Genomic DNA, 26205 nt, shown 5'->3' on the forward strand with positions numbered 1-26205 from the left:
TTCCAAACCCACGACCACTACCATCTAAAGGACAAGGGCAGCAGACACATGGGGAACACCACCACCTGGAAGTTCCCCTCCAACCCACTCACCATCCTGACTTGGAAATATATCGGCCGTTCCTTCGCTGTTGCTGGGTCAAAATCCTGGAACTCCCTCCCTAACAGCACTGTGGGTGTACCTACACCACATGGACTGCAGCGGCTCAAGAAGGCAGCTCACTCCCACCTTCTCAAGGGGCAGTTAGGGATGGGTAATAAATGCTGGGCCCAGCCAGCGAAGCCCACATCCCGTGAACACATTTTCGAGACTGTTAGAGCACAGGAGGCCATTCGGCTTTGAAACATTGATTCCGTTTCTCTCTCCCCATGCACTGCCTGACCCACTGAGTTTTGTAGAGTTCCAGCATCTGCAGATTCCGCTTCCAACCCCAATGCATCGCGCTGGGCCCCTGGAGTACTAGCCCAGTGACAATACCGGGTCCGCACCACCTCCCATGCCTGTGTGTTTTCAAGGGGAGGGCTGGAGTCACTGGGGCACACTCGCCAGGCTGAGGGCTGCATGTGGATTGTGCGTTTTGGTAAGGTGGTCCCACCGCCGGGTTAAAAGGGCCATAGGAGGAGAGGCGATGGGTGAGAGCCAGGCAGCCCCAACACTCTCCCTCTCTCGCTTACTGGCTCTTGCCATTTGGGTGCTGGTGAGGGCAATGGTTCCTCAGGGGAGTGCAGCCAGTGGGTGGGGTGGGGGGCGGGGGGGCAAGTCCAGGGCATCGCAAGTGGCTCAGCTGCATGGTGGGGGGGAGGACAGTTGGGGAGGAGGAAGGGGAGCTTTAATGAGCGGGGATCCAATAGTTAAAGGAACAGACAGGCCATTTATGCAGCCGTAGATGTCACTCCAGGGTGGTGCATCGCCTCCCTGGTGCCAGGGTCAGGAGTGGCACTGAGCAGCCGCAGGGCATTCTTCTGGGGGAGGGTGAACAGCCAGAGGTCAGGGCTCCAGGTTGGTGCCAAAGGCGTCGGTGGGAAGAGGGGTGAGGCCCTGAAAGAAGATTTGAGAGACCCAGGGGAGAAATTTAATAATCGGGACTCCTAAGGTAGTAATCTCAGGATTACTCCCACCGGCTAGCAAGTACAGAAAGTAGGAGGGACGGAGCCCATGAATGAGTCGCTGGCGAGATGGCGCAGGAGGGGCTGCTGTGGATTTGAGACACCGGGACTGGTTCTCCCTGAACAGCTCCCACATTAACAGGACAGAGACCAATATCCTCACAGGGAGCTTTGCTACTGCTGCTGGTGGGGGAGGGGGGGTTTGAACTAGCTTGTCTGGGGTGGTGAGGGAGGACGTTCAAAACTGAAAAGGGCTTCAAGGGGATTTAGACAGGCTAAGTAAGTGGGCAAGAACATGGCAGGTGGAATATAATGTGGAAAAATTGGTAGGAAAAATAGAAATGCAGAGTATTTCTTAAATGGTGAGAGGTTGGAAAGTGTTGATGTTCAAAGGGACCTGGGTGTCCTTGTTCATGAGTCACACACTGCAGGAACTCACCAAGTCTCCTTCGACAGCACCTTCCAAACCCAGGACGAGGGCAGCAGACACATGGGGAACACCACCACCTGGAAGTCCCCCTCCAAACCACTCACCATCCTGACTTGGAAATATATCGGCCATTCCTTCACTGTCGCTGGCTCAAAATCCTGGAACTCCCTCCTTAACAGCGCTGTGGGTGTACCTACACCACTGGGACTGGCAGCGGTTCAAGAAGGCAGCTCACTCCCACCTTCTCAAGGGGATAATTAGGGATGGGCAATAAATTCTGGGCCCAGCCAACGAAGCCCATATCCTGTGAATGAATAAAAAAGGCACTGAAAGCTAAGCTGCAGGTCCAGCAGGCAATTAGGAAGGCAAATGGTCATGTTGGCCTTTATTGCAAGAGGATTTGAGTACAGGAGTAAAGATGTCTTCCTGTAGTTGTGTAGAGTTTTGGTGAAGCTGGGCCTGGAAACGTTGTGTTCAGTTTTGGCCTCCTTACCTAAGGAAGCAGAAATTTGCCACTAGAGGGAGCACACCAGACTGACCCCCAGGATAGCGAGGTTGTCTTACCAGGAGAGAATGAGGAGCCTTGGCCTTGCTCTCCCTGGAGCTTAGGAGAATGAGAAGTGACCTCATTCAAACATGGAACATTCTCACAGGGTCAGACCCAGAAAGGATGTTTCCCCCCTGTCTTGGGGGGGGTGGTCTAGAACCCGGGGACACAGTCTCAGAACAAGAGTCATTTAGGACTGAGACGAGGAGGAATTTCTTCACTCAGAGGGTGGCGAATCTTCGGAACCCACTGCCCCTGAGGAACCCAGAGGCCTGTGGATGCTCAAGCGCTATGTCCAAGACTGAGGTCGATAGATTTCTGGATATTAAAGACGTCGAGGGATACGGGGATAGTACGGAGTCGAGGTAGAGTATCGGCCTTGACCCAGTTGAAGCAGAGCAGGCTCGAGGGGCTGAATGGCCTCCTCCTGCTCCTATCTCCCACTCGCCAGGAACTTGAACAGCAGGTGGTCGGTTGCCTATCCCGGCCTGGAGCAAGCAATATTATCAGGAGCTGGGAACATAGGGGCAGATCTTAAACACCCATCTCTGTCATCCCCTCTGGCCCCACAAGCCTCTGACACCTCTACACTTAACAAATCCTGACCTCAGCGCTTCCCCCACTTATAGCTCCATTGGTGACTGTCCCTTCAGTTTCCTGGGCCCGGAGCTGTGGAATTTCCTGGCTTCACCTCTCCGTCTCTCTACCTCGCTCTCCCCGCTTGAAGACGCCGCTTAAAAACAGTCTTAGGTCTTGGGCTCTGATATCTCCTCACGTGTCTTCCTTTATAATGCTCCTGTTAAGTAACTGTGGATGATTTATTAAGGCACTGTAAAGGCAGAGGGCAGGGTTTTACACTGAGCGGGCACATGCCTGACCCGCTCGAGCGCAAAATGACGCGCGATGATGTCAGGCGAGCGTTCAGATGGTGATGCGCCCTCGCCCGATATTCCAGTCAGCGGGCACGTGCCAGAGTCTGCCAGCCATGAAACTGCAGCCCGGACCCCATCCCTCCCGACAGGGGCAACATTCTGCCCATCAGCTGCTCTCTGCCCTTGCTGTGAAAGGCTAGCACACCGCTAGCTGGGCTGAATGGCCTGTTTGTACATTGCACAATCTACTGAAAAACTGGCATAGCAGACGAGCTTGCCATGCTGCCAGGAGTGGTCTGGAATCCCCGGGAATTGAAGATCAATCTCCGGGGCATTGAAGTCATTTTCCTTGAACATTTCTCTTTACCAGATATAAAAATATTGAAAATAGGGGAGAAAAAAAGGCTGTTTGGCTGGCAGTCAAGTGCCGCCCAACTGGGTGATGAGTCTTTCTGCTTTCTGGTTGGTGTAGGAGGGCAATACATCAGGGCAGATGTGTTAGCTGATTCATGGCTGGAGTGTGGGGCAGGTCATGTGATGAAACCTCCAGTAATACAGATGTACACACAGTCTCGCACACAAACAGACATACAGACAGACAGACACACACACACATACACACACATACACACACACACAGACACACACACACACACAGACACACACACACAGACACACACACACAAGCACACACATGGGCAGCCACACAGACAGACACACACAGCCAGACACGCACATACACAGACATGTATGCACACACACACACATACAGACACACACAAACAGACACACACAAACAGACACTTATACACAAACACACACACACACACACACACGGACACACACACATACACACACACACACACACAAGCACACACACTTGGGCAGCCACACAGACAGACACACACAGCCAGACACACACATACACACACACACACACACACATACAGACACACACACACAAACAGACACACACACACAGACACTTATATACAAACACACACACACATACACATATACACATACACTTGGGCAGGCACACAGAAAGACACGCACACACACAAACACAGGCACACTTTGGCCTGTTTTTACACAAGGGCAGTTTTATGTAGCTTTTTTTCACAGAGTGGGAAGATTTGATTGTGTTGAAGTCCTTGGCAAAAGAATAATGAAACCACGTTGGAATTATGAAAATAATTGTTTTATTTAAAGTAGCTCAAACAGTCTAACAAGTCCCATTAGCCTATAGAGAGCCATCCCTGCCCCATTCAGCCGTGTGTTGGGAATGGAAACAGATTTGGGACTGTAGATCAAATCTCCCCACGGTGAGAATTTAACAGGTTAGCAATTAATTTCTAATAGATCACCATTCTCAAAACACTTTCTACAATATGAACTTCCTGTTCTAAGTCATTGAACAAGTTGTGTTCAGCTATTGATGAGCTCCATTTGTGAGAATGGGGTGAATCCACCTGCATCTCATTTACAGTTAACAGCAGCGTATTCACTGGACTCCTGAATCTGCAGATGAATGCCAGGTTTGTGAAAGTTTGAGAAACTGAGTGCGGCGTACAGAATCTCCTCACTTGCAGCTGATTTGGATGTAGTCTCTCGAACATCAGCATTACTGCCCGGGCCATAACTCTATAACAGAAAGCTGTGTGTTAGATATGGAGCGAGTGGAATAGATGGGATTGTCATATCTGTAATAGAATAATCTCTTTCACTCTATCTCTGATACCAATCTACTGTTCATAACCAATTAGAAGCAGCACTTTAAATTCTAATACACTAAAATATCTTGTATATCATCTCCGTTTTAAATGGGCGACCACTTATTTTTAAACAGTGACCCCTAGTTCTAGATTCTCCCACAAAAGGAAACATCCTCTTCCATATCCACTCTGCCAAGTGCCCTCAGGATCTCATATGGTTCAATCAAACCACCTCTCACTCTTCTAAGCTCCAGCAGATACAAGCCCAGCCTCTCCAACCTTTCCTCATGAGACAACCTGCCCATTCCAGATTTTAGTCTGGTAAGCCTTCTCTGAACTGCTACCAGCACAAACTCCTTCACACCACTTGACCTTATTGAGAATCCAAACTGGATGCAATGTAACTGGGAGGTGTTTGGCCTTGTTATTTTTCTCTCATTTTTGACAGTGTGATGTTTCAGATCTGTGACCTTTTACATTGTTTCATAGTTTGCCATTGTGAGATTTGAACTCTGGATCTTGGGGTTACAAACCCAGTACCATAACCACTTGGCTATTTAGGCCAAGCAAAAAACGCGGTGGAAGAAGCAGCTTGATCCGAGTGAGCAAATAACGGGGCGTAGTCGCTGCTGTCCTCTTACTGAGCCCCTGATTAGTCCCCACTTTATGTAGTAGCGTCCATCCACCAGCAGAGGGTGGCGATGTATCACTTTAATCACAAGAGAGAGCAACAAGTTTGAGGAAGAGGGATAAAAGCAAAAAACTGCGGATGTTGGAAATCCAAAACAAAAATAAAAATACCTGGAAAAACTCAGCAGGCCTGGCTGCATCTGCAGAGAAACGTTAACTGTGTTCCTCTCCGCAGATGCTGCCAGACCTGCTGAGCTTTTCCAGGTATTTTTATTTTTGTTGAGGAAGAGAGGCTTTGACCCTTTTGAATTCATTCATTCACCCAAAAACAGAAGACCTGACATTGCAGCAGTCAGCTGCTTCTGAAATGACTTTAGGATTTTCACTCCCACTGTGAAACCAGCTCTTGAAATGACCTTTTCCTTTTTTTCTCCCAGTCATTATCCTTCCCTTTTCAGTATTTTATGCAATTTCATCTTGAAGGTTCATGTTGACAGCAGCAGCCATTTCACAGGGTGAGTGAGATGGGGGTGGGGGGGGGGGGTGGGGGGGGGGGGGGGGATGCGGTGGCGGGGGTGTGCAGGATAATACACCTGTACTGATGAGTGAGGCTCCCCAAAGTTGATCTGCCCAGGCTGCGACTGCCCGGTATTACCAGTGCCCTTAGAAACAGCAGCAACAGGTTCACATAATGAGTGAGGGGGGAGTATAGGATACTGTACCTGTGCACCTGAGTGAGGTCCCCCAAAGTCGATCAGCCCAGGCTGTGACTACCCGGTATCACCAGGGCTCTTAGAGATAGCAGCAACCGGTTCATACAGTGAGTGAAGGGGGAGTGCAGGATAACGTACCTGTACAGGTGAGTGAGGCTCCCCAAAGTCAATCAGCCCAGGCTCTGACTGCCCGGTATCACCAGGGCTCTTTTTTACAGCAGCAACTGGTTCGCACAGTGAGTGAGGGGGGAGTGGAGGATACTGTATCTGTGCACATGAGTGAGGCCCCCCAAAGTCAATCAGCCCAAGCTGTGACTGCCCGATGTCACAATATTTTACACAATATTTTCCCCCAAAAAAAATCACCAGAGAATGTTTGACTTGCCATGTACATTGTAAATCCAACCTGTCTGTAAGTGTATATGAAGTACCTCAGGATATATGAAAAATCAATTGAATCAGATTGCATTGATGTGATGTAGGATGTTAACATATTTAATGATTAAAGTGTACTTTTTGACATTTTTTTATTCATTTGATGGGATGTGGCTAGGATTTAGGCCAGCATTTATATCCACTTGTTCAGAGGGCAGTTAAGAGTCGACCCCATTGCTGTGGGTCACATGTGGGCCAGACCAGGTAAGGATGGCAGATTTCCTTCCCTAAAGGACACTCGTGGTCATTGCCAGGCTCCAAATTTTTGATTGAATTCAAATTTCACAATCTACAGCAGTGAGATTGGAACCAGGCGCCCCAGAGCATTACCCTGGATGTCTCGAATACTAACCCACTGCCACTACCACACTGCCACCGTGTGTAGGAGTGGGTGGAGCCTGTTCTTGATGCCAACTCTGGTTTCCATGGAGATTCCCCCAGGCAGGAAATGTTCCTGACACATTTCCCAATGGATCAACTCCAGTCAGTGACCTGAGCTGCCCTGTCCATCATTTTAAAACTAAATCAAACAAGCTTCCACGGCACCTGTTAAAATGGTGGGATCATCCGTTTGCTGTGCTTCACATTAGTGCATGGAGACAGGTTGTATTTTATTGCACCTTCTGTAATTTTCAAGCCCGAATGTGTTTGTAATGTAACTCTGCAAATTTTACAAATAAAACTTATTTTGGGAGTGAAAAAGCCGTATTGACTAGAGTAAATAAATTGGGTAGATTTCTCCTTTGGGGGTTGGTCAGTTTCCATTTCCTCACTTACCTGGGCGTCCAGTGGGTGCTGCACCACAGCGTAAGTCGCCGAATCAGCATTGGCTGTGGGGACACAAGTGATGTGACTTGTCTTCTTCCTGATTGTGTAAAAAACATTCAAATAGCAAATACTTTATCTTTAAGAAAAAGTGCGTGCACTGTTAATAAATATCAGGGAGCGTTACAGATTGATAACACTAGGCATGAGCGGCAGGCAGGAGTTTCCTTCAGAGCCTTAACAATGCATTAAGGAACAAACAAGTGTTGCATGCAGCAGGTTCACATTTTGTTAATAGGCAGGATTTTCAGACATTGTCTTAACACTTCACCTACAGAGCAGCTCACCACCACCTTCTCAAGGGCAGTTAGGGATGGGCAATAAATGTTGGCCTAGCCAGCGACGTCCATATCTCATGAATTGATTTTTTTTTAAAAGCTGGGAGACATTAAAGTAAAACCTTTAAAAAAAACATTTAAAATTGCAGCAGGTAGCAGTGAATGACTATGACAAGCAAGAAAGGATCAGGTGACCTATCAAAGGAATGATCATGGCAAAATCTACCTTCCCTCTACCTCCCAACTGCACCTTCCTCTTTGTCCTCCCATTCACCCCACAGCCAGCCTTCTCTGCATTATGTTTTCTTATATTCCTACATCTCTTTGCCAAATTGAACTCGTTTACTGTTTCTCCAATCTATTCTGGTGAATTGGAGACAACAAATTGTTTCATTCACACAAACATGTTAGAAATCATTCAGATACTCACCTACTGTCTCCCCAAACCCTGTCCACCATCTACAAGACACAAATCCAGATTGTGATGGAATAGTCTCCACTTTCTTGGTTGAGTGCAGCTCCCACAACACTCAAGAAGCTCAACACTGTCCAGGACAAAGCAGCCCCACTTGATTGGCACCACATCCACAAACGTTCACTCCCTCCATCACTGACGCACAGTAGCAGCAGTGTGTACCATCTACAAGATGCACTGCAGGAATTCACCAAGGCTCCTTAGACAGCACCTTCCAAACCCACAACTGGGGGTTGTCCTAGAAGGACAAGGGCAGCAGATACATGGGGACACCACCACCTGGAAGTTCTCCTCCAAGTCACACACCATCCTGACTTGGAAACATATCGGCTGTTCCTTCACTGTCGCTGGGTCAAAATCCTGGAACTCCCTCCCTAACAGCACGGTGGGTGTACCTACACCACAGGGACTGCAGCGGCTCAAGGAGGCAGCTCACCGCCACCTTCTCAAGGGGCAATTAGGGATGGGCAATAAGTGCTGGGCCCAGCACATCCTAGTGAATGAATAAATAAAACATACACTGGTTGTCGTGTCTGTGATTGATACCAGGCATGTGGCTGCAGGTAGAGCTAAGTCTTTCTTTTCAAACGCAAACATCTCCTGTGATTTAATAAAGTATCCGTGAATTTACAGCTTGGTCAGAATTCTGGAGTTAATCCAATTCAATTGGTCCAAGTTAATTTTTTTTGAAAATTTTGCCAGCCTACTTTTTTTCACTTTAGATAATCAGATAATATTCTTCACAGAAACATAGTGAAACGAAACAACTACAGCAAGGGAGAAAAAAAACAGAAAAAACATTATGCAAGTCTTCCTATAATGATTTTCGACAACAGACTCAGTCATATTAATAAGAACATTCCTGCTACAGTGAGTCAGGTAAATGCTTTTTAAAATAGATTTCTCCATTGGCCCCAAGTGGTGGTCTTCTGGCATGGCATGTAGTGTCTCTGCTTCTGAACCAAGGGATCCAGGTTCAAGTCCCACCCCAGGACTTGAAGGTCCAGGAAGATGTGGGGTGTAGTGGTGTAGTGCCAATAAAGCTCGACTAGTAATCCAGACACCTAGGTGAATTCTCTGGGTGGGGGTCATGGGCTCAAATCCCACCCATGGTAGCTGGTAGGATTTAAATTCAATAAATATAACCGGGAATTAAGCACTCATCTCAGTGATGGCAACCATGAAGCTATCATTGATTGTCACAAAAACATCTTTGGTTCACTGATACCCCTTCAAGTAAGGAAATCTGCTGTACTTACTCAGTCTGGCCTACATGTGACTCCAGACCCATGGCAATGTAGTTGACTCTTAACCACCTGAAATGGTGGAGCAAGCCACTCAGTTCAAGGGCAAATTAGTATGGGCAACAAGTGCTGGCTTAATTAAAAAAACAAATAAGAACCTGCAATTTTACAACATGAAGCCTAGAACATGATTATTCCGATCTGTTGCCAGCGATAGACCAGACATGGATGAGTGACAGAATGACCAGTGTCCATTCCCCTATTTTCCCACATAAGAAACCTGGCCTCCATTAACTCTCCCCTTCACAACTCTTAGCTCATTTTCAGGATTAGGATTCTCAGGGTAAATCGTTTTAAGCAATAGCTCCATATATGCAGAAATCCTGATGCTTCAAATACCCTTTATGATACCCCATATGGTTAAGCTATGAGTTTCAGTATTTACCAACTGCACACATACCTTTGTACCTTCACTGTGATCAGGATGATAACTGCAGCGGCTGCTCCAACTAGAATGACAATCATCCAGGGGAAGGTCCCTAAAATATTCAAAACATGATCTTGCTCCATTATTGCTCCAAGGTTACTAAGTGATAATAAGATAAAATATACCTGCATGTAATGTTGGCACTTTCCTCTATATTGACATTAAAAAAAAGCATGAATCTGAATTATCCCACCCTTTCCTCAAACTCGGGACTTTAATCTAGTCTGCCGCAGGGATCGGTGCTGGGGCCTCAGCTTTGTACAGTTCATATAAATGACTTGGGTGAAGGGGCTGAACGGACGGTCACTAAATTTGCTGATGACACAAAGATGGGTAGGAAAGGACACGTGGAGGATACAAGGTGACATGGATAGGTTAGGTGAGTAGGCAAACATCTGGCAAATGGAGTATGATGTGGGCAAATGTGAAATTGCCCATTTTGGCAAGAAGAATAAAAAAGAAGCTTATTATCTAAATGGTGAGAGATTGCAGAGCTCTGAGATTCAGAGGGATCTGGGTGTCCTAGTGCATGAATCACAAAAGATTAGTTTGCAGGTACAGCAGGTAATTAGGAAAACTGATAGAATGTTAGCATTGATTGTGAGGGGAATTGAATACAAAAGTAGGGAGGGTATGCTTCAGTTCTACAGAGCATTGGTGAGACCACATCTGGAGTTTTGTGTACAGTACTGGTCTCCTTATTTAAAGAAAAATGTAAATGTGTTAGAAACAGTTCAGAGAGGGTTGACTAGACTAATACCTGGAATGGCCGGGGTGTCTTATGAGGTAAGGCCGGACAGGTTAGGCCTGTAACCACTAATATTTAGAAGAGTAAGAGGCGAGTTGATTGAGGGGTTGTGACAGGGTGGATGTAGAGAGGATATTTCCTCTTGTAGGAGAATCTGGAGCTAGGGGTCACTTTAAAAATAAGGGGTCGCTCATTTAAGACAGAGAGAAGGAGAAATTTATTTCTCTCTGAAGGTAGTGAGTCTTTGGAACTCTCTTTATCAAAAGGAGGTGGAAACAGAGTCTTTGCATATTTTTAAGACAGAGAGAGATAGATTCTTGATTAACAAGGGGGTGGAAGGTTATTGGGGGTAGGCAGGAATGTGGGGTTGAGGTTCCAATTCGATCAGCCATGATTTTATTGAATGGCAGAGCAGGCTTGAGGGGCCGAGTGGCCTCCTCCTGCTCCTAACTCGTATGTACGTTTGCATGTATCTCTGTACTAATCCCTGATGTGGTTTAACTGAGGAGTCTTCACTGAACAAGGACAGGTCAGCATTTGAACTCAATCATCTTGCTAAGAACTGAAACTGCATTTCACCTGTGTATTTTTGGCGTTGTTTTGCGTCCTGTGTGAAGCTACAACAAAAATTTTAAGTTTGGTTTCACTTACAATAATCTCAACTGATATTTAAACTAATGAAATGGACGGACACAATATTATCTGCACCTCTCAGTCTCAGTGACAGGTTACAGCCTCTCAGTGCAGCTGAACTGCTTTGCAGAACAGTAACACCTGATCCTCACACAACTACCCAGGGCAGTCCCTACACTGCACTGTTTACACTACCGGGGTGATTTTTTTTTTGTTGATAAATATACTTAATTCATAAACAAATATCTGAAAGAACATTGCAAAAGATTTCAAAATGGCCATCACAAAAAGTGCAATCAGATTCCAGTTTTCCACATAGATCATGAGATGCTCCAATACAATCAATGAACATTACAGACATTTCAACATGGTTATTACAGACAGTCAGACAGTGCAATGATACTCAAGTTAGCGACATCAATCATGTTGCACTCTTAGATGCTTCAATACAATTATGATATATTTAACATTCACTACATACATTCAATGTGAGTCGTACAGCCCGAAGGGTCTATACAATTCCCAGCCCCTTGGTGCACTATGGCTGAAAGGCCTTAGACAGAGACCTTTCCTCATTGAGCCTTTGCAGCTGCTGCCCCAAGCTTTAGTGCGTCCCTCAGCACATAGTCCTGGACCTTGGATTGTGCCAGTCTGTCCTGGGCTGTTGTGTGAGGATCAGGTGTTACTGTTCTGCAAAGCAGTTCAGTTGCACTGAGAGGCTGTAACCTGTCAGTGAGACTGAGAGGTGCAGATAATATTGTGTCCGTCCATTTCATTGGTTCAAATATCAGTTGAGATTATTGTAAGTGAAACCAAACTTAAAATTTTTGTTGTAGCTTCACACAGGATGCAAAACAACGCTAAAAATACACAGGTGACACCCAGTTTCAGTTCTCAGCAAGATGATTGAGTTCAAGTGCTGAACTGTTCTTGTTCAGTGAAGATTCCTCAATTAAACCACATCAGGGATTAGTATAGAGATACATGCAAACGTACATACGAGTTAGGAGCAGGAGGAGGCTACTCGGCCCCTCAAGCCTGCTCCACCATTCAATAAAATCATGGCTGATCGAATTGGAACCTCAACCCCACATTCCTGCCTACCCCCAATAACCTTCCACCCCCTTGTTGATCAAGAATCTATCTCTCTCTGCCTTAAAAATACTCGGTCGGGGACAACTCTTTGCGCTGGAAGACCAACAAGTTTCGGGCAGACCAAAGGGCGTCATTCACCGAGTGACCACCGGGGTGATATCTAACACCACAGCATGGGATTTGCAATCCAATTGGGTTAATATCTCCAGGTACAACCCACACAGCAAGTACACATCCACATTATACTCATGGTGATTTGCTTCCTACTCTTTATGGCAATCCATTCCTGAACCAACTTTTTCAATAACCCTGATAATCCAGTTCTATTCTCAGGATTAATTTGCTTCTCGGTGTTCCCAAGGAGCCTAGAAATAGGAGGCACAGTCTCAGGACAGGAGGTTGAGCAGTTAGGGCTCAGGTGAGAAATTTCTTTACTCAGAGGGTGCTGAATGTTTGGGGTTCCCTTGCCCCCAGAGTTATAGAGGCTCAGTCAGTGAGTGTGTTCAAGATGGAGAATGATAGATTTTTGAATTTAAGGGGGGTCAAGGGATACGGAAAATCAGGGGAGACTGAACTCAAAGACCAGCCATGATCCTAGTGAATGGCAGAAGAGGCTCTAGCGGCCAAATAAGATGATAAAACCATAAGACTTGGGAGCAGAAGTAGGCTATTCGGCCCTTCGAGTCTGCTCCGCCATTCAATGAGATCATGGCTGATCTGATAATCCTCAACTCCACTTTCCTGCCTTTTCCCCATAACCATTGATCCCCATCCTGATTAAAAATCTGTCTATCGCAGCCTTCAATATACTTAACGACCCAGCCTCTACAGCCTCTGCAGTAAAGAATTCCACAGATTAACTACCCGCTGAGAGAAGAAATTCCTCCTCATCTCTGTTTTAAATGGGTGACCCCTTACTCTGAGGTTATGCCCTCTGGTCCTAGACTCTCCCACAAGGGGAAACAACCTCTCAGCATCAATCCTGTCAAGTCCCCTAAAAATCTTATATGTTTCAGTAATGTCACCTCTCATTCTTCAAATGGCCCACTCCTCTCTCTATTCCTCATGCTGTTCTGAATATCACCAGGGAAACCACAATCTGAAACAGCTCTCCCTACACCGCTATGGAACTGGGAGCACTGAGGATGCAGCAACTCAATAACATTCAGGAAAACCTCTCCTCTATCAGTGGCAGATGGCCTGACTTCATACTGGGTGTGATTAATCTAGAAACTTCTGTTGAATTAAAGGTCGCAAGGTGTATCTATTGTTTTATTCTACTGATTCGTTGCAATTTTGATGAATAAAAGTGATAATAAACACAGGTAAATGCAGAGAATACATTAACCATACTGATGTCCATCTCAAATTTCAGTGAGTTGGTGACCAGTCAGAAACTGGACACAGGCACCCCTGAAATGAACAATGGATCCGGCATAATGTTACAGATTATTGTTCGCATCTCTGCCACAGAGGAGCAGCTATTTGCCAATACCAAGGCAGGGGGCAAACTGAGGACAGTAATTAAAGGGCAGGATATTTAAGGATGTACCTGGTAAATGGAGCCAGTGTTCGCTCACACTGACACCATGTTCGTTCTCTGTAATGCACGATATCAGCTTTTCAGATCCAGTTGGGTGAAACAGTACAAGGGAACTATTCACCAAGCCACCATCCACCATCCAGGAGTTGAGCCCAACCTCTGAACTGTTCCCAGTGATGTTTCTCCCGCTGAGGTTCCATGTGATGTTTGCTGGGGGATTGGCTCTGACACTGCAGGTACAAACAACCCCATTCTTGAAACTGGTGCAGGTCGGACCTGATACTATTGTGGGCTTTTCTGAAAAAAACAGAGGGTTACACTTAAGATCCTTTGACTCATGTAGTTATTGTGTGTAAATCAAACCAAACCATGTGCTATTTGGCCAACTGGAGGAGCTAGTGAAAGGCCTGTCACTAACAACAATTTATATGATGACATTGAAATAATTACACCTCCCAAATCACTCTGGAGGCAAGTTAGCAAACAGAATTTGAGACCAGCCATGTAAGTAGATGTTTTATAGAAAGGCACAAAGCTCGGTAGAGGCCTGATTTTAAGCAGTGTCTGAAAGGAGGAGAGTAGCTCGAGAGAATGTTTGAGCATGGGAATTTTAAACATTTTGGTCCAGTCGGCTGAAGGCATGACCACCAATGATTCAGCCTTTGAAATCTGGGATGGGCAAGAGGCCCAGAGGTTGAGGGGGTCAGAGATTTTGGAGGTTTCTGGGGCTGAAGGAGAGTTACAGGGATAAGGAGGGGAGGTAACATGTAGGGATTTGAAATCAAGACATATTTTTAAATATAAAATTGGGCCATTGCTGGGGGCTTCATGTATTCAATGTGAATCAGTCATATTACATTCAGTTGATCTTATGTCAGTGACCATTTTCCCAATTTCTAGTAAAGCACTAACCCCAGTTTACATCGAGCCAATGAGCACCTTTATGATTCTGAGGGGTCGTGACAGGGTGGATGTGGAGATGATGTTTCTTCTTGTGGGAGAATCAAGAACTAGGGGTCACTGTTAAAAACTAAGGGGTCACTCATTTAAGACGCAAATGAGATTTTTTTTCTTTCAGAGGGTCCTGAGTCTTTGGAACTCTCTTTATCAAAAGGAGGTGGAAACAGAGTCTTTGCATCATTTTAAGACAGAGAGAGATAGATTCTTGATCAACAAGGGGGTGAAAAGTTATCAGGGGTAGGCAGGAATGTGGGGTTGAGGTTACAATGAGCTCAGCCATGATTTTATTGAATGGCGGAGCAGAATCGAGGGGCCGAGTGGCCTCCTCCCACTCCTAACTCATATGGACGTTTGCATGTATCTCTATACTAATCCCTGATGTGGTTTAATTGAGGAATCTTCACTGAACAAGGACAGGTCAGCATTTGAACTCAATCATCTTGCTGAGAACTGAAACTGGGTGTCACCTGTGTATTTTCGGCATTGTTTTGTGTCCTGTGTGAAGCTACAACAAATATTTTAAGTTTGGTTTCACTTACGATAATCTCAACTGATATTTAAACTAATGAAATGGACGGACACAATATTATCTGCACCTCTCAGTCTCAGTCTCAGTAACAGTTTGCAGCCTTTCAGTGCAACTGAACTGCTTTGCAGAACAGTAACACCTGATCCTCACACAACTACCCAGGGCAGTCCCTACACTGCACTGTTTACACTACCGGGGTGATTTTTTATTTTGAAAAATATTCTTTATTCATAAACAAATATCTGAAAAATCATTACAAAAGATTTCAAAATGGCCATCACAAAAAGTGCAATCAGATTGCAGTTTTCCACATAGATCATGAAGTGCTCCAATACAATGAGTGAATATTACAAACATTTCAATATGGTCATTACAGTCCAACAGTGCAATGGGATTCAAGTTATCAACATAAATCATGTTGCACTCTGAGGTGCTTCAATACAATTATGATATATTGCATATTAATTACACACATTCAATGTGAGTTATCCAGCCCGAGGGGTCTGTACAATTCCCAACCCCTCAGTGCACTATGGCAGGAAGGTCTTAGACAGCGACCTTCCCCCATTGTGCCTGTGCAGTGGCTGCCCCAAGTTTTAGTGCGTCCCTCAACACATAGTCCTGGACCTTGGAATGTGCCAGTCTGCAACACTTGGTCAGGGACAACTCTTTGTACTGGAAGACCAGCAAGTCTCGGGCAGACCAAAGAGCGTCTTTCACTGGGGTGATATCTAACACCACAGCATGGGATTTGCAATCTAATGTGGATTATATCTCCAGGTATAACCCACACATCAAGTAGACATCTATATTATATTCACGATGATTTGCTTCCTACTCTTTATGGCAATCCCATTTCTGAACCAACTTTTTCAATATCCCTGATAATCCAGTTCTATTTTTAGGATTAACTTGTTTCTCGGTGTTCCCAAAGAGCCTAGGACTAGGAGACACAGTCTCAGGACAGGAGGTTGAGCAGTTAGGCCTGAGATGAGAAATTTCTTCACCCACAGGGTGCTGAAGTTTGGGGTTCTCTAGCCCCCAGAGTTGTAGAGGCTCAGTCAGTGAGAGTTTTCAAGACAGAGATTGATAGATTTTTGGAATTAAGGGGGGAGTCAAGGGAAATGGAGAATCGGGCGAGACTGTGTAATTCAACTCAAAGAGCAGCCATGATCCTAGTGAATGACAGAAAAATCTCTAGCGGCCAAATAAGACCATAAGACCATAAGACATGGGAGCAGGAGTAGACTATTTGGCGCATCGAGTCTGCTCCATCATTCAATGAGATCATGGCTGATCCGATAATCCTCAATTCCTGCCTTTTCCCCATAACCGTTGATTCCCTTACTGAGTACAAATCTGTCTTTCTCCGCCTTCAATATACTTAGCGACCCAGCCTCTACAGCCTCTGTGGTAAAGAATTCCATAGGTTCACTACCCGCTGAGAGAAGAAATTCCTCCTCATCTCTGTTTTAAATGGGCACCCTCATACTCACAGATTATGACCTCTGGTCCTAGACTGTCCCAGAAGGGGAAACAACCTCTCAGCATCTACCCTGTCAAACCCCCTAAGAATCTTATATGTTTCAGTAGTGTCGCCTCTCATTCTTCAAATGGCCCACTCCTCTCTCTATTCCTCATGCTGTTCTGAATATCACCAGGGAAACAACAATCTGAAACTCATCTCCCTTCACCGCTATGGAACTGGGAGCACTGAGGATGCAGCAATTCAATAACATTCAACAAAACCTCTCCTCTATCAGTGGCAGATAGCCTGACTTCATACTGGGTGTGATTAATCCAGAAAATTCAGTTGCATTAAAGGTTGAAAGGTGTTTCTATTGCTTTATTCTACTGATTCGTTGCAATTTTGATGAATAAAAGTAATAATAAACACAGGTAAATGCAGAGAATACATTAAACATACATGATGACCATCTGTAATTTCAGTGAGTTGGTGACCAGTCAGAAACTGGACGCAGGCACCCCTGAAATGAACAATGGATCCGGCATAATGTTACAGATTATTGTTGGCATCTCTGCCACAGAGGAGCAGCTATTTGCCAATACCAAGGCAGGGGGCAAACTGAGGACAGTAATTAAAGGGCAGGATATTTAAGGATGTACCTGGTATGTGGAGCCAGTATTTGCTCACACTGACACCGTGTTCGTTCTCTGTAATGCACGATATCAGCTTTTCAGATCCAGTTGGGTGAATCAGTACGAGGGAACTATTCACCAAGCCACCATCCACCGTCCAGGAGTGGACTCCAACCTCTGAACTGTTCCCAGTGATGTTTCTCCCGCTGAGGTTCCATGTGATGTTTGCTGGGGGATTGGCTCTGACACTGCAGGTACAAACAACCCCATTCTTGAAACTGGTGCAGGTCGGACCTGATACTATTGTGGTCTTTTCTGAAAAAAAAAAGAGGGTTACACTTAAGATCCTTTGACTCATGTAGTTATCGTGCGTAAATCAAACCAAACCCTGTGCTATTTGGCCAACTGGAGGAGCTAGCGAAAGGCTTGTCACTAACAACAATTTATTTGATGAGATTGAAATAATTACACCTCCCAAATCGCTCCAGAGACGTGCTAGCAAACAGAATTTGAGACCAATCACATAAGTAGATATATTATGGAAAGCCACAATGCTCGGTGGGGGCCTGATTTTAAGCAGCGTCTCAAAGGAGGAGAGTAGCTCGAGAGAATTTGAGCATGGGAATTTTAAACATTTTGCTCCAGGTGACTGAAGGCATGACCACCAATGATTCAGTCTTTGAAATCTGGGATGGGCAAGAGGCCCAGAATTCATGGGGGGCAGAGATTTCGGACGCTTCTGGGGCCGTGGGAGAGTTAAAGGGATAAGGAGGGGAGGTAACATGGAGAGATTGGAATTCGAGACACCTTTTTAAATATAAAATCGGGCCATCGCTGGACCGGGAGCCGCATGTGTTCCAAGTGAATCAGTCATATTACGTTCGGTTGATCGTTCATCAGTGACCATTTCCCCAATTTCTAGTAAAGCACTAACCCCAGTTTACATCGAGCCAATGAGCAGCCAGTTAAACTGTCCTAGAGGTTATGGCCTATCCCTCAGATACAAATTCTGAACAATCTCTCAGGGAATCTGTCAGATCTGATGAACACCTCACTGACATCCCATCAGTGTGTTCCCTGTTTCACGTCGTAAAATGGATCATTTCTCATTGGAAAATACCTTGTCAGGGCTCAGCCAGCAACTCGAAGAGCGTCGTGTATTGAATGGAGGGATTGGCTGATTCCATCCAAATCCCTCCACAATCAGCACCAGGATCACTCGCCACTCCCCGTCCTACAGAATAAATTGTTGCTTCTTCACTTGCCACCCATTCCATCCCATCCCATCCCATCCCGCCATTTGGTTAACACCAAGCTGAAATCCATTCCCCGGGGCTCGGCCTTCTCTGCTTGGTTTATTTCCTCGATTGGGCCAATCCTTCTCCAGTTTTACTGACCTTTCTGGGGAGAGAGCTGACATTAGCCCCTGACCTAATTGTGTGTTCCCACTGGAGAACATAACACTGATTTCAGTTCCTGTCACTGGGGTTGTTGGAGTCCCCCTCCCCGTGTGTATCTGTTTCGTTTACATTGCACAGAAATGGGTGTGGAATTCCCTGCGGTGCCACACACCAATATTCCCCCTCATCTTCGGAACGAACGTGATGAATGAACCGCTTCAGTTCCCCGGTCCAAGAACTGCTGATCGCTGCCCCCTGTCGGCTCAATGTTAAATTGACCTGTGAGGTCCCCGAAGCCGTGCAACACTGTAAGAATGAACTTCCTTCCACTGTTACTATAGAAGAATTGGGGACTGGGTTCCCGAACGTACCTGAAACACACGAGGTCGTTGGTGCTATGAGAATGTGAAGAGTTTAAAAAAAAGCACAATTCGGATAACAAGAAAAGGAGAATATTTTCTAAATAGGCGGCTTATTTTGTTAACTGGTCTGAAAAAATAAATAGTTCGTGGTTCCTGGTGTCCAATCGCTTGAGCATATTTTAAACTCTAACATAACTCGGCATATTTCTCTTCTTGGGGTCAAAGAGTTGTCTATCTGTCTTGCCAAACTTCTACTCAATTCATCCACCAATCAAGACCCCATCCTTCCCAGATCAAGAGTGTTACATTTCCCATCATTCGCACAGTGGTGTTGAGCTCAGTTGCAGTTTCAAGGCGAACATCCCAGCTAGCTCCACACAGACACAATATCAAATTACTCTCTGATTTACACCATCTCATGGGTGAGTAGCCAGTGGGATAATATTCGGTAGATAATATTGGCTGGAAATAGTCTGGGCACCGCCGAGAGTTCCACACACAGTTCTGTGCAATGTAAACGGAACAGATACACACGGGGGTACTTCAACAACCCCAGTGACAGGAACTGAAATCGGTGTTATGTTCTCCAGTGTGAACACACAATTAGGTCAGGAGCCAATGTCAGCTCTCTCTCCCGACTCACGGAGCCACCAACTCCATTTCATGGGCCAGCGTCATTGTTAAATAATAGAATTGACAAGAAATAGCTGGTTTATTGATTATGGGCAGAAGGGAGACAACCCTTAGAGTCTCTCCCGCGAGTGAAACAGATCATGGATGATCAGTATTTTAACCAGATCCGTCATGGAGTCTTAGAGGTCTACATCACAGAAAAAGGCCGTTCGGCCCATCGAGTCTGCACAGGTCAAACAAGTACCTAACTATTCTAATCCCATTTTCCAGCACTAGGCCCAAGGCCTTGTATGCTATAGCATTTCAAATGCACATCCAAATACTTTTTAACTGTTATGAGGGTTTCTGCCTTTACCACACTTTCAGGCAGAGAGTTCCAGATTCCCATCACTGGGTGAAAAAAAAATCTTCTTCACATCTCCTCTAAACTTCCTGCCTCTTACCTTAAATCTATGCCCCCTGGTTATTGATCCCTCCGCCAAGGGGAAAAGTTCCTTCCTGTCTACCCTATCTATGCCCCTCATAATTTTATACACCTCAATCACGTCCCCCCTCAACCTCCTCTGCTCCAAGGAAAATAACCCCATTCTATCCAATCTCTCCTCATAACTAAAACTCTCCAGCCCAGGCAACATCCTGGTAAATCTCCTCTGCACTCTCTCTAGTGCAATCTCATCCTTCCTATAATGCGGATTACAAAACTACACACAATACTCCATCTGTGACCTTACCAACATTTTATACAGTTCCAGCATAACATCGATGCTCTTATATACTATGCCTCGGCTAATGGAATCAAGTATCCTAAATACCTTCTTAACCACCTTATCTACCTGTCCCGCTACATGCACACCAATGTCCCTCTGATCCTCAGTGCTTCCCAGGGTGCTATCATTCATTGTGTATTCCCATGCCTTGTTTGTCCTGCCTAAGTGCATCACCTCACACTTATCCAGATTAAATTCCATTTGCCACTGATCAGCCCATCTGACCAGCCCGTCTATATCCTCCTGTAATCTAAGGCTATCTTCTTCACTACTTACCACCCCACCAATTTTCGTGTCATTCAGGAACTTAATGATCAACTCTCCTACTTTCAGGTGTAAATCGTTTATATATAACACAAACTGCAAGGGACCCAACATCGATCCCTGTGGAACTCCACTGGACACAGACACAAAATCACCCCTCGACCATCACACCCTCTGCTTCCTGCCACTCAGCCAATTCTGGATCTAATCAGGTCATCATAATCCTTCAATCCCTTATTTAAAAATGAAATCTCTCAATCTCAAGTGTTTAAATTTCCAGGCGAACGCACAGGCTGATTCTGAGTCTATTTGCTGACAGGGGGGTTTAAATAAAGCCTAGAGCAGATACCTACCCTGAACCTCCAGTCGAACAGCTTCCTGAGCTATTCTCCAGCCATCAGCACCAATAAATTCACAGGTCAGCGTTTTCTCGTGGTGATCCAGTGACGGGGTGAGGGTGAAAGTTGATGAAACCGTCCAGGAACCCATGAAGTTTTTCCTGATTTTTTGCGTAGGTTTAGCGTCTGACAGAATCGGAGGCGAACCCGCGTCTTGAGCCCAATTCAGTTTCAGATTGGAAGCTGAACAATTCAGGCTGAACAACTTGAGCGAGCAGGTCAGACGGGCTGGTTTTCCGACGATAAGTCGCCCAGGTGCTGAGGTCCACAATTTCTCTGTCGGGTGCAAAGGGGATTTGCATTAGACAACATTTCAGTTTACAAATTAATCAGAGAAGAAGAAAGTGTGAGAAGAAAATCACATTCATGAATGAATTCCCTTATTATTCTCTCTGTTCTCTCCTCCAGACTAAAGTCCCTACGTTTCCCAGAGTAACCGAATCAATCAGAATCAACATGTCTGTGTTGGTCTGTTAAAAATCTTCCCTTTTTTTACTGTTGAATTATTCACACTATCGGCCAATGAATTATTTGGTTTAGTAGCCAGGATTGGGTATTGATGCTCTTTTCCTGACTAGCAAAGTTTGACAATTAACCGGCCAAAAATGTGGAAGGAGGTAGGTCAATTCCTCCTTTGGATATAATTTGTTGTACACCAGACTGCTTCCCCTGCCTGCGAGCTGTTTTCTCCCTCACTCAGCTTGCTAATCTTCCTCTGGAAGCACAATATTAAACTTGAATTATACCTTCTGAGGGAGCTTTTGATATTTTCAATTTATTCTTCACTTTGCTTTAGATAATGACATTTTCCAGGTTGGTCTCCCAGACATTAACAATAAATAGGATCTCTTGGGTAACGAGTCTTTAAAACAAAGTTATGCCATCAAATGTTGATATTTTAAATTAATGTTTCATTTTGCACTGAATGGTAACGCTTTCTACATCTGTATCGCAGACATTAACAGTCAATTAGATCACGAATGTAACAAGTCTGAAAGACAGATTGTTGCAACTGTACAAGGCATCGGTGAGACCGCACCCGGAGTACTGTGCACAGTTTTGGTCCCCTTACTTGAGGAAGGATGTTGTGAGGAGAGATCGAGCAGTTTAGGCCTATAAGCGTTCGGCTTTAGGAGGATGAGAGGAGATCTACTTGAGGTATATAAGATGCTAAAGGGGATGGACAAAGTAGACGTGGAGTGGATGTTTCCCCTTGTGGGGCATTCTAGAATGAGAGGCCATAGTTTTAGGCTAAAGGCTGGTAGATTTAAATCAGAGATGAGGAGGAATTACTTTTCTCAAAGGGTCGTGAATCTGTGGAATTCACTAGCTCAGAGTGCATTGGATGCCGGGTCGCTGAATAAATTTAAGGAGGAGATAGAAAGATTTTTAATTAGTAACGAGTTGGAAGGTTATGGGGAGACGGCGGGAAATTGGTGTTGAGGCCAAAATGGGATCAGCCATGATCGTATTGAATGGTGGGGCAGGCTCGAGGGGCTGAATTGCCTACTCCTGCTGCTAGTTCTTATGTTCTTATGTTATGGCTCAGATTGTAGGACTGTCATCTCTGACTCAAAGGTGGGTTCAAATCCCACTCCAGAGATATTGAGCAGATAAAGGCAGTGACACTTCATCAGTGACGAAGCGGTTTGGAAAGTCCGGAGGTCAAGAAAGGCGCTATACAAATCCAGGGAATTTCTTCAGCTTTATTAAACGGAGGCTCGATGGGTTATTAGGGCCGAAATTCCCCCTATGCACTGACCTTGTCCACCTCCCTATCCATTAGGAGCGTAAATCTTCGCACGACGTTCAGCCCCCAGTCAGGATTGATCGGACCTGCTCAAAGACCATTTCTAGATTGACACTTGGTAACAGAGCAGCTCAGGGAGTTGCTGCCAGTTTACAATGTCAGTCATTTATCTGTGTTCAGGCCAATGCTTAACACACGCCTGGATAATGACCCACTGCGCCAGCCCTGTCGCTGCAGCAATGATTCAGTAACAGTAACAGTACACATTGCTACATTGGTCACCGAGAAGGTAGAATACAAACTAGTCAGAAATGAATGAAAAACCTACCTCGAATACAGAGAGAGACAGCAATTTGGTGAGAGTATTCCACTGAAGAACCCCCCTCAGTGGTGATCCTCACCCTGATGTGATACTCCCCTTCATCCCTGCTGCTGATGTTCTTTATTAATAAGCAGCATTGTCCCTCGGTCAAGTTGCCTTTTAATTCAGTTCTCCCTTCGAATTCAGTGCCTGCACCGCCTGGATGTGCAGAATCGTAGATAACAGAATCCCCCTTTAACAACCGAATCTGTGGGTTGCTGCTTTTGGCAGGATGGTCAAATATACACGGGATCTCTCCACATGAACCTCTCACTGCCCAAACAGTCCAGGGAATCTTCAGAGACCACCGGGAACTCTGGATAACTGACAGAGAAATATGGATGACATAGCCAGTGAGGTCTCCAATAATAAACCAATTAAAATATCCCCTAAAATTCCAGCTAAATTCTGTTAATTTATTCTGTAAACATCCACAATTGTACATCGATAACAATAAAAACTCAGCAAGTCCCCATTGAAATTCTTCAAATCCCGGTAAATATTTCATCAACCACCTTAAAATCCATATTCAGAATTCAGTAAAATCCCTTAAAATACAGAATGAATGTTCCAGTATGATCTGCACTGCAGCCTCTTCAGGAACTTACAAATCTCGAATTAGCAAACAATCTCTATAGATAACGAATATCTTTTTTTCCACAAGCCTCGATCGGCTCTTAATAAAAGAATATTGCACCTTGGCTAAACAGCAGCATGAGGGAAACAGTCTGCACCGCTTCCATCACTGCAGATCGCTCACCATCTCGAAAGGAAAGATAATTATCTCGGTCGGTTTAAAGTCTAAACCTGCTTCTGGATTCCGCTGGCTGGGAATCGATTGCTTATCGATTATAATCGAACCAGAGGGTCGCGAGATCAGCTGCGTGGCACCCGATGGTCACTGGGAATCATTTTAACCTCCAGTAGTTTGTGAAACGCATTCACTGTTCGTGCGCATCCCAGCTCGCACTCTCCAGCAGCTACAGCACGAAACTGCCGCAGTGTGTCCTTAGTGGTGCCAAACAAGTGACAAAGACTCTCCAACGGAGAATCCACTCCCCTTCAATGTCATCAACTATAGTTACAGTTACTCGTTTCAGACTCGAGTGCCAAAAATAGCCTTCCAGGCAAGCTTCAGCTTGCTATCTCTCACATCTATCTCTATTTGCCTGTCAATGCGCCATTGATCTGATGTAGTGGTTAGTTCTGTCACCGCTGTTACTCCTGTAACCGCTGTCTGCAGATATGTGGCTTTCACACCTTCAATCGTCCGAGTTGAAACGTCTATCTTAAATGTCAATGGGCCGTAGGCATTGTTTGCTGGAAATACTTGTACGTAGTCAAGCTGTTATTTTTCGATATGACCTGAAGTGTTTACAGTCACATTTTCACGATATGAGGTTGGGTCAAATTAACCCATTGGCATCCTGACTGCCCTTTTAAGAGTCTTTGGGGTTCCATTGTTAGACCTGGGAGCAGTGACTGGCGCTTTGGGGATACTCGATGTCAGCGCTACATGAAACATGTGCCCAGGAACAAATCATTCCCAAATGATTAGTGTGAGCCAATCCTGATTTCAACCGGGAGTCTGACTCAGGCACTGTGCACCTTGCAAGCTGGGCGCATTTCGGATTAGGCCAACAGTTGAAATGAGTGAAACCCGTTAGGCTGTGGGAAGCCAGTGCTCACTGCTGCCGGGGAGCTGGGTTAGTGAGTTCTGTTGAAGTGTCATGAGGACTCGAAACGTCAACTCTTTTCTTCTCCGCCGATGCTGCCAGACCTGCTGAGTTTTTCCAGGTAATTCTGTTTTTGTGTTAGTGATACATCTATTCCTTTTCTTGTGAATCACAATAAAGCACAGTTTGTCAAACTGTTTCACATTGTTTTAACCTGATACCTGATTTTCATGAGGAAACTTCGTCCTCTTCAGGTGCTCTCTCGTATTATCGTATTCCTGTACGTTCTATTCCTACTTCTTGGACTTTTTAAACGAGGATTCCCACCCAGCGCACCAACCCCCCACCCCCCTCACCTCCCGAGTTTTTCCCATTAGAAGTGAAAGTGGAAAATCAGGAATGACCAAGTGAGATAAAAGGAGCTTCGTTTCGAAACGAGATGCGCCTTACAGAGTGACCATCCATCGCTTCCAATCCAGCATCAGGGGGCACAGGAACACGAGGAGGCCATTCAGCCCTTCAAGGTTGTTCCACCATTTATTGAGATGATGGGGGTGGGGGGGTTGGTGGGGGGGGTGGTGTAGTGGTAATGTCACTGGAGCAGTAAAGCAGAGGCTGAACCTGCCCAGCCTAAAACTCGGGGGGAGGGGAGGGGAGGGGAGGGAAGGGGACAGATGGGAATGGAAGGGGAGGGAAGGGAAGGGGAGGGAAGGGAAGGTGAGGGAAGGGACATGGGCTCAGACCCCACCATGGCAATTGGTGGTATTTAAATTCAATGAATAAACCTGGGATTTGTAAGGCTAGTCTCAATAATGATGATAAGTACTACTGAGTGTCATTAAAAACCCATCTGATTCACTAATGCCCCTTTAGGGAAGCTCTGCCTGGTCTGGCCCACATGTGACTCCAGACCCACAGCAATGTGGCTGTTACTTAACTGCCCTTTGAGGCCTAGCCTAGCAAGATATTCAGTTCCAAGGCCCAGGACTGTAGCAAAGAAGACATGGGCCTAAAAGGCAAGAAGGCTGCAGACCGCCAGCACCTTTTGGACACTGTGGAGGCCCCGCTGTGATTTCCCCTACCCCCACTCTGGCCGCAGGAGGGGCAGCAACATCACCACTCCAGCTTGGTAGGCGATGCCAGTGGTGGTCAGTGTCAGTGCTGCACAAGAGAGGTTGGATATCCAATGAAGATAGAGGGTGAATGATCTCATCCATGCAGCCAGGGTA

At 45.6% G+C, this 26205-nt stretch overlaps 1 protein-coding gene across 2 annotated transcripts; it reads right to left on the reverse strand.

The window, feature by feature from the left end:
* Positions 1–4134: 4134 nt before the first annotated feature.
* Positions 4135–24269, reverse strand: LOC121271104 (myelin-associated glycoprotein-like). Of its 2 annotated transcripts, XM_041176857.1 has the most exons (8): positions 23998–24269; positions 23268–23624; positions 21145–21465; positions 17393–17680; positions 13786–14073; positions 9731–9809; positions 7226–7313; positions 4135–4599 (listed from the first exon to the last, which is right to left on the reverse strand). In XM_041176857.1, exons 1-8 carry the CDS (start codon positions 24041–24043, stop codon positions 4435–4437), a joined length of 1632 nt encoding a protein of 543 aa, XP_041032791.1. In that variant the 5' UTR covers positions 24044–24269; the 3' UTR covers positions 4135–4434. The 2 variants fall into 2 exon arrangements, with proteins under 2 accessions (XP_041032791.1, XP_041032792.1); XM_041176858.1 differs by lacking the exon at positions 23268–23624.
* Between the last annotated feature and the right edge of the window lie 1936 nt (positions 24270–26205).

Source organism: Carcharodon carcharias, chromosome 29 (assembly GCF_017639515.1).
Source record: "Carcharodon carcharias isolate sCarCar2 chromosome 29, sCarCar2.pri, whole genome shotgun sequence".
Lineage (NCBI taxonomy): Eukaryota > Metazoa > Chordata > Chondrichthyes > Lamniformes > Lamnidae > Carcharodon > Carcharodon carcharias.

Bases quoted from the DNA above. Each gene is read 5' to 3' on its own strand.
- LOC121271104 (XM_041176857.1), bottom strand. From the start codon at position 24,043: ATGGAAGCGGTGCAGACTGTTTCCCTCATGCTGCTGTTTAGCCAAG. The intron at 9,810-13,785 runs GTACATCCTTAA...TGAATATTTTAG, and splicing joins ACACTGGCTCCATTTACCAG to GGACCTTCCCCTGGATGATT. The intron at 7,314-9,730 runs GTATGTGTGCAG...TTACACAATCAG, and splicing joins ATCACAGTGAAGGTACAAAG to GAAGAAGACAAGTCACATCA.